This window comes from Oncorhynchus mykiss, chromosome 29, assembly GCF_057628025.1.
Source record: "Oncorhynchus mykiss isolate SJ-2025 chromosome 29, ASM5762802v1, whole genome shotgun sequence".
Lineage (NCBI taxonomy): Eukaryota > Metazoa > Chordata > Actinopteri > Salmoniformes > Salmonidae > Oncorhynchus > Oncorhynchus mykiss.
Window position 1 is genome coordinate 15,111,236 of NC_143050.1, and position 8,131 is coordinate 15,119,366.

Genomic DNA, 8,131 nt, shown 5'->3' on the forward strand with positions numbered 1-8,131 from the left:
AAAGGAGGGTGCCATTCTAGTAAACAAGGGTTCTATTGTTGTAAACAAGTGTGCTATTCTAGTAAAGAAGGGTTCTATTGTTGTAAACAAGTGTGCTATTCTAGTAAACAATGGTTATATTGTTGTAAACAAGTGTGCTATTCTAGTAAACAAGGGTTCTATTGTTGTAAACAAGTGTGCAATTCTAGTATAGGAGGGTGCTTTTGTTGTAAACAAGTGTGCAATTCTAGTAAACAAGGGTTCTATTGTTGTAAACAAGTGTGCAATTCTAGTATAGGAGGGTGCTTTTGTTGTAAACAAGTGTGCAATTCTAGTAAACAAGGGTTCTATTGTTGTAAACAAGTGTGCAATTCTAGTAAACAAGGGTTCTATTGTTGTAAACGTTGTAAGTTGTGGTTGTTTGTCTGTGAGTTGCTGGCTGAGTGTCGTTGACTCACTCTCTCAGATATTTCTCTCAGAGGTGCCTGTGGATATCTTAAGGTTTCTGATATCACTCTGTCCACAATTAAATCTATTCAAATCGTCTTTATTTACTCTAAACTGTGTTCAGATGTCTTTCTAGACTCACAATGCTAGCTTTGACTGAGAGAGAACCCACGTGGGAGAGAACTGCTGTGTGACATGAACGTAGCAAAAATAGAAACACTTTCAAAGGCTGCGTTTAGACAGGCAGCCCATTTCTATCCTCTGCCGAGTCCCCAACCACTGGATCTTCCGATTTCCATGGGAAATGGAAAGAAAGCCTGTGACACGACTTCCACTTTTGGACGTTAAACTAGGCGACACTCCATCTTAACACCTGCTCCACCTTCACTGGATTGGTTGAACAGTGCAGAAGAGAACCTCCCCCCGGCAGTTTTTTCATCTTCTCAAGACCAGTATGTTTCTTTTACGCCTGCAACATTAGGTGATATTTTGATCAATCACATCAGATCTTTTCACAGCAGATTTTTTTTCAGAGCTGATTGGTCAAAAGACCAGAATTTTGTTGAATTAGAATTGGGTTGCCTGTCTAAATGAAGCCTATTACATTCAGGCCAAAGTATGGTACTTCCCAATAATATTTTATGTAAAAAGCATATAATGTAGGTTATGTTTAACCATTTTCCTATGAGAGTGCACAAAGAGGTATATCAAAGGATTTAAAATCAATGTTTCTAATGTATAAATGATGTCATGATACAGTGATACTGATCCCCTGTATGTCCTCTCTCTCCTCCCACCTGTCCTCCCTGCAGCCATCCGTGGGTTCTCTCCCCAGCATAAGATTGCCAGCTTCGAGGAGGCCAAGGGCCTAGACCGTATCAATGAGCGCATGCCTCCCCGAAGAGTCGGGGTCAACCACGTGGGACAGTCCATGGGCAAGATGAACATGTCCGAGGCCAACGGCACGGAAGACAATGACAATGACAACAGCAACAGTCAGTGATGTTTCGCCCCACGGCCCGCCCCAGAGTCCATGTGACTGCCTTGCTGTGCGCCAAGACATCGCCAAATCGTGATATCAGGCCTCAGAATATAGACATAACATAACACACCCACAGACACAACACAACATCTGCATCTACCGCCTGCTGCTCTTTCATCCAATTAGAGAAACAAATCAAATGTTACATCTCGTTCAAATTGGTGGTTTATTTTTTATACGCCAGGTCCCCACAAAGGGAAGGGAGTGGGGCCAGAGCTTAGGACAGGGGGGAGGAAAGGAGGCCAGCGGGGCGGGATGTAGGGGAACCTGTTGGGATGAGGGCGTGTGGTCCTGTGGGCATGTTTGTTGTTCCCGCTCTCAATCCACTCACAGACCAAGAGGGCAGGGTTTGGAGTCCCACGCGTTCTCCCATGTCTGTTACAGTACGTCCACATGGGGTCTGACACAAGACACTCTTGTACAGTACCCATGTCACACACACATGTTACTATTTCGAATCAGAGTTTCATTCAAGATCTCATCTCCTACAGAAATGATCTCGCTAGTCAACATGTTTTGCTACTAGTATTAATGAATACAAATTTAAAAAAATACTAAATCTTGTTTGTAAGAAAGGACATTTGAAAATGAAAAATATGTAGATTTTACTACTTGCAATGCGATCTTACCTGAAAACTCTTCTTTCTTGATTTATTTTGTGGTAAGATGCCATGAGCCTGCGGGGGAAGGGGTAGAGGTGGAACATGGGCTTGACTGTGGCCTCTCCACCAACCAAAGCCACAGTCTGTCATGTTTAGGTGCTGCAGTCCCAGCTCTGGGTCTACCTTCTGTCACCCTCTACCTGATTGTTTCTCACCTGCCTGTAACTAAAGAGAGAATGCACATAGAACGTCAAATCTTCTGTTGCAGTAAAAAATGATCTAAAATATATATATATATAAGGAATTATAAAGATGGACAATAACGAAAACAACGTTTTTTTAACAGCATCCACGGTATGGAACGCATCGGTGCATGCAATTAAGTTCCTTATTGATATGTGAAATTATAATTGTGATGTTTCAATATAGTAGACTTGAATTATTTATTTCATCAAATTTTATTTGTAAAGTTCCCCTTTGTTTTATATATAATCATTTTTTATTCTTGCTTCCTTTGATTATTATTTTTTCATTTTTTTCATCAATATTTGGAGTTTTTTATATTACTCTTGATTTATTTAATTGGATTGTTTTGCTGTACAGGCAGATATGCTCTTTTTAAGGTGTGAAGCCTTTTTCTGTTCTGTTGGTGTACAGAAGTTGTTCAATTGTGTGAATGAACATATTACTCAGTGAAAAGCAACATTCAGGCTGCCAAAGCATGATCGCATGGTTTGTTCAAATGTAAACAAATTGGACACAATGAAAATCCTGTCTCACTTCCTTTTAAAAGGAAAACACTATATTCTCATTATAATTCTTGATGATATTGGTATTATTCTCACGATTAAGCTTAAGGTTATTTTTTCCTTCCACTGTTTTCTGATCCTTGTTTGGTCTAGACGTGGTTTATTTTGAAGAAGGAATTTTATGAATTTTGTGACAATTTTTTCTTGTAATTTTTTTGGGGCCATTTGACTTCATAAACACATTGTAAGCATGCCCTATGGGACAAATCACGTTTTTTACTCTTGAATAAAATATGCATGAACCAATAGTGTGGCTTCCAGTTTCTCATCGATAGATAGGAAATATATTCTCACATTGTGCAACATGATGGGAATAGGATGCCTTTTCACAATTTAGGCCGCGCCCAAACAATATGCTCCGTGGGATGAAGTGTGTGTGTGTGTGTGTGTGTGTGTGTGTGTGTGTGTGTGTGTGTGTGTGTGTGTGTGTGTGTGTGTGTGTGTGTGTGTGTGTGTGTGTGTGTGTGTTTGTGTGTGTGTGTGTGTGTGTGTGTGTAAAATGGGCAGCTTCACAGTTTAAGGGAACTGCTTTTTCATAGTCAACCTGAATCCCAAACAGTGGGCGAATGTGCTTTTCTCTACCGTTTCCATGAGGGCATTCCATCTGCTTCCTGCCATTCTTCCACAGGAAACTCTGGGAACAGCGTCAGACAGGTCCTGGCAACCACTCCCACCTCACACTGAACCCACGGTAGAGGGCAAGTAGCTACTAACCACCACTCTATGCAACACAACGGCAACATCTCGCTTCCAGGACCTTAACCATACTCTCTCATTAACACAGGCAAATACACACAGACACACACCCAGGCCACAAGTTGAGACAGCTGCCACACACGGACACACTCAGAGAGACTCCATACTCTCTCTAGTACGTTCATGACAGTGGGTTCTCTTGCCCTGAGTGACCCCACACATTTTACACATTCAATAATACATACACACAGTGGGAATTTGCAAAGCTCCAGACAGAGGAAACGCTGTGGATTTGGACATGGATCTGCTTCTGTATCCTATCCCTCTGCTGAGTGTGTTTCTCCTCATTCCAGCAGGTAGGTTTAGATGAATAAAGGCAATGCGGACAGATTACGGGCACTAGTCTTACGTAGATATTGCTTCAATAGTCTTTCAACTCTCTGTTTGACAGAAGTTTGAAAAGTTTCCTCTCTCTTGATAGAAATTGTAGTTATACATTAACTGTATCACGCTAGAAAAACAGGAGATGACTAAATATAGTGCTTTTTAATGATATCAGATGTGTTTAATTAGCCAGAGGACAAAAGCTGTTTTGATACTGTAGTTTTCAGAGGAAGCCAGACCTTACTAGAGCTGTTTGTTACAGTTTCAGCCCAATCTGCCATCAATCTGACCAACCAGACAGATGTTCCCATGGGTGAGTTTAGGCCTAGTTTGCTGTAACTCTCTGATAAATTATTTTGACTAGGGAACTGCTTGATCACCAGAGCTGTTTAACCATCATCAGAAACTGATAATGTAGTCAAAATTCAAGAATCACCTGACCATGTAGGTCACTGTTATTTGATGAAGATGTTTCAACCCACAGTGACCTCACCCACAACACTGTCATCCAACACTATGCATGTGGCTGGCAGCGCAACAACCCCAACTACAGCCCATCCAATGACTGATGTGACATCATCCCCAGCACTCTCACCGCCAGGTAACTCTGGTCTTCTATAGGGCTTATCTGCTGTGTTTTCTCATTGCTACTGTTTGAGTAGAACTGAGAGGAAGTATTGCATTCATTTTGTTGTTTTTCTAGGGAACAACCCTCTTGTGACAACCCTCAGTGCCCTGCAGTCAAATCAATCAACAGCCTCACCTGGTAATACAGAGAAAATGTAGCATTCTGTACTAAATCAAAATCAAATCCAATGTTATTGGTCACATACACATATTTAGCAGATGTTATTGCGGGTGTAGCAAAATCCTTGTGTTACTAGCGTCCAACAGAGGGCTACAATAAACCTAGGGCAGTAAGAGTTTTGTTGATGTTATTGTGGACGTGTTTCAGGAAATGCCAGCAGTGACAATGAGGCACCCACATCCTCACCTCGACTATCGTGTCCTAACGTCAGAAGCTCTGCTCAGGCTAAAATACCTAGTACCCCCTCACAAGACACTGCTGCTGGACCAGGTAAACACTATTTCTCTGTCTGTCTTAGTCCTCTGTCTGCTGATGATAAGTTGATGTGCCTTTTGTCTGAATGGTGTGCACATCCTGTTATTGGATAGTATTCGGAAATCATGAGCCAGGAAATTCTGATTCTGCTTTACAGAGGTGAGGAATTCTGAGAAAGCCATGTGTCATTCACAGTGCACGTTTAAAAAAATATATATTTCACCTTTATTTAACCAGGTAAGCTAGTTGAAAACAAGTTCTCATTCACAACTGTGACCTGGCCATGTCACTTGTGTGTTATGATCACAAGCTGCATTTACGGTCATCCTTACATGTATAACAATCTCCTAGTCCTAATATCTTTGAAAATGAGCATTTCTCATGTAGTGTTTTCTGTAAGTTGACTTACATGCCTGTTTATGTGTTTAGTCTTCGGATCAACGGCTGCTGCAACAGCAACCACTTCGACCTCTGTGACTTCCCCTGAGGGACCCAAAGGGACACACACAGACATCCCTCCCACTCAGTCACCGGGCAAGAGCCTCACCATGCTTGCCTTTGGTATGCTTAACGATACATGATGATGATTAAAACGTTGTTATGTAACAGTGCAACGTTAATGTCCTATACTCAGGTGGAGTACAACTAACTCTGTCTGGGATGTTGCTCCCCTACAGGTGTCATGACTTTAATCCTCATTCTCATCATTATCATGGTGGTTTTAGTAACAGTGGTCAACCTAAAAGACAAGTGCAGCAACTCCAAGGAGGAAGGTAAATGTAAAGGATTCATGTGAGAGAATGGATACATGAGAGTAACAGTATCTATAGGTATGTTATGTGTATCCATGTTAACACCTGTAAAGATCTCTCTTCTTAGACGCTAACTACCATTAACGTTTATTCATGACGGTATCTTCTGGCCAGGGGAAGTTTTGTTAAGAGCCCTGACGCTTGTTCTGAACGTTAACACACTTTGGCTTGCGGTACAGTTTTGGAAACATAAGGAATGTATGTTTCATATCAGTGAGAAATTATATTTAAAAAAATATATATGTAAATTCCCACACAGCTTTATAGGGTTAGGGTTAGTGTTCCCCCACAGCCATATTCCCATGTTACAGCATTTGTTTAAGGAAGACAGACAACGGAGACAACCACCTGTACTAATTAGCTATATAGCATGCTCCGAACATCTGTGTGTAAGCAGAACTCGGAAGGAGGTGTAGCGGAACTGTAGTTTGTCAGCTGGAGACAAACAGCTGTATGCATCTGTGCAAACCTGCGACAGTACGTGTATATTATTTATTTGAAAGATTATTTCTCACTGATATGAAAGATAAGTTCCATATGTTTAGAAAAAAGTGTATCGCAAGCAATGATTATTGACGTTTCTAAACATTAAAACAGAGCGTACAGTTCACATGGTCCCACCGGTAAGCAGCGCTTATAGCTGAGAACCCTTGGGATAAGGCAGAATGCCTTGTTAATGCCTGGGGTTCTCCAGAGTTATGGCCATGCCCGCTTGAGAAGAGAGTAGTTATAGTAAGTGAATAACATCATGTCAAACATGCCAGACAAAGAGAATCACCACAGTTTCTGTTCCACAGGTAAAAAGAGCAGTGATTCTGTGGTGTCTGAAAGGTATGCACACCAAAGTATACACATGCATAGTGTTGATAGGGTACGACAACACTGAATGTGTCTCTGTTTATGTTTGTAATTCATCTATTTTCTCCATAGCAATGTCACGTTTAGTGGAGAAAAAGAGAGCATCACTTTGATCTCCATGAAGACCATTAACACAGAAACTGGTAGGGAAAATGTCACAGTAGTGCTTCACTTTGAAATAGTCCCCAAACCAATATTGAGGGACCTCTGTTTTTGTTCCTTATAATAGCTATAATTGCTGATGATTATTGGGGGGGAAATGGGCTCGCTATTCACAGTGATACAAGACACGTGGGAGCATGGTGTGAGCCTAAAACATCTCTCTCTTTTTCCCCAGACACAGACTCCCCCCAGGTCTCCTCCATTCACAGTACAACACTGGACTATGAGGAGCAGGAGCAAAACAGGGACCTATTGAACAACAAGGTGGGCTCAGGAAAATACTCTTCACCAGCACTAACTGCAATGGATACAACCACTTCTTATAGAGAATAGATAAAAGCAAATATCCAATGGTTTGAAGTTAATACTACATATTGTGTTATTTTTTTCAGCTGGTGTGAAAATAAAGACCCTAGATGTTCCGTTCCAAAACACAGAAATCACCAAACTACTCAAACAAAATAGTACAGTGGTTGTTCTATACACCTGAGATCAAGTTACCGGGAGTCCACACAGCACCTGAATTCATAGCTGTGGAGATATTATACATTAAGCTACAACTAGGCTGATGTGTCTGATGTGTCTACATGTTGCCATTCTAATACAAATATCACATGTATTTGTGTGATGATATCAAAACTGCCTTTATGGAGACAATGTTGTGTGTTCTGTTTCATATATATATATATATATATTTTATTTATTTATTTCACCTTTATTTAACCAGGTAGGCCAGTTGAGAGCAAGTTCTCATTTACAACTGCAACCTGGCCAAGATAAAGCAAAGCAGTGCGACAAAAACAACACAGAGTTACACATGGGATAAACAAACGTACAGTCAATAACACAATAGAAAAATCTGTATACAGTGTGTGCAAATGAAGTAAGGAGGTAAGGCAATAAATAGGCCAATAGTGGCGAAGTAATTAAAATGTAGCAATTTATGTGTGCAAAATAGCAGAAAAACAAAAACAAATATGGGGATGAGGTAGATAGTTGGTTGGATGGGCTATTTACAGATGGGCTGTGTACAGCTGCAGCAATCAGTAAGCTGCTCTGACAGCTGACGCTTAAAGTTAGTGAGAGAGATATAAGTCACCAACTTTAGTGATTTTTGCAATTCATTCCAGTCATTGGCAGCAGAGAACTGGAAGGAAAGGCTGCCAAACGAGGTGTTGGCTTTGGGGATGACCAGTGAAATATACCTGCTGGAGTGCGTGCTATGGGTGGGTGTTGCTATGGTGACCAGTGAGCTGAGATAAGGTGGAGCTTTACCT

General features: G+C 41.1%; 2 protein-coding genes across 3 annotated transcripts in view; both read left to right on the forward strand.

Annotated features, from left to right (window-relative positions):
• ppp3ca (protein phosphatase 3, catalytic subunit, alpha isozyme) overlaps window positions 1-3,125 on the forward strand; it is a 98,873-nt gene extending 95,748 nt beyond the window's left edge. For both annotated transcript variants that reach the window (XM_036968361.2, XM_036968362.2), the window contains one exon: window positions 1,239-3,125. In XM_036968361.2, the coding sequence (XP_036824256.1) occupies window positions 1,239-1,429 (191 nt within the window). In that variant the 3' untranslated portion in view covers window positions 1,430-3,125. The remainder of the gene's footprint in view (window positions 1-1,238) is intronic.
• An 82-nt stretch (window positions 3,126-3,207) lies between these two features.
• Window positions 3,208-7,493, forward strand: ecscr (endothelial cell surface expressed chemotaxis and apoptosis regulator). Its single transcript, XM_021591445.3, has 11 exons — window positions 3,208-3,931; window positions 4,222-4,272; window positions 4,444-4,560; window positions 4,663-4,725; window positions 4,915-5,037; window positions 5,452-5,583; window positions 5,700-5,795; window positions 6,632-6,665; window positions 6,765-6,835; window positions 7,030-7,118; window positions 7,247-7,493. The coding sequence occupies exons 1-11, from the start codon at window positions 3,874-3,876 to the stop codon at window positions 7,253-7,255; spliced, it is 843 nt and encodes a 280-aa protein (XP_021447120.3). The 5' UTR covers window positions 3,208-3,873; the 3' UTR covers window positions 7,256-7,493.
• The last annotated feature ends 638 nt before the right edge of the window (window positions 7,494-8,131 follow it).

Excerpts from the sequence above, each read along its gene's own strand:
- ecscr (XM_021591445.3), top strand. The coding sequence starts at position 3,874 with ATGGATCTGCTTCTGTATCCTATCCCTCTGCTGAGTGTGTTTCTCCTC. Across the intron at positions 3,932-4,221 it reads GTTTCTCCTCATTCCAGCAG|TTTCAGCCCAATCTGCCATC; the intron begins GTAGGTTTAGAT and ends TGTTTGTTACAG. Across the intron at positions 5,584-5,699 it reads CCTCACCATGCTTGCCTTTG|GTGTCATGACTTTAATCCTC; the intron begins GTATGCTTAACG and ends GCTCCCCTACAG.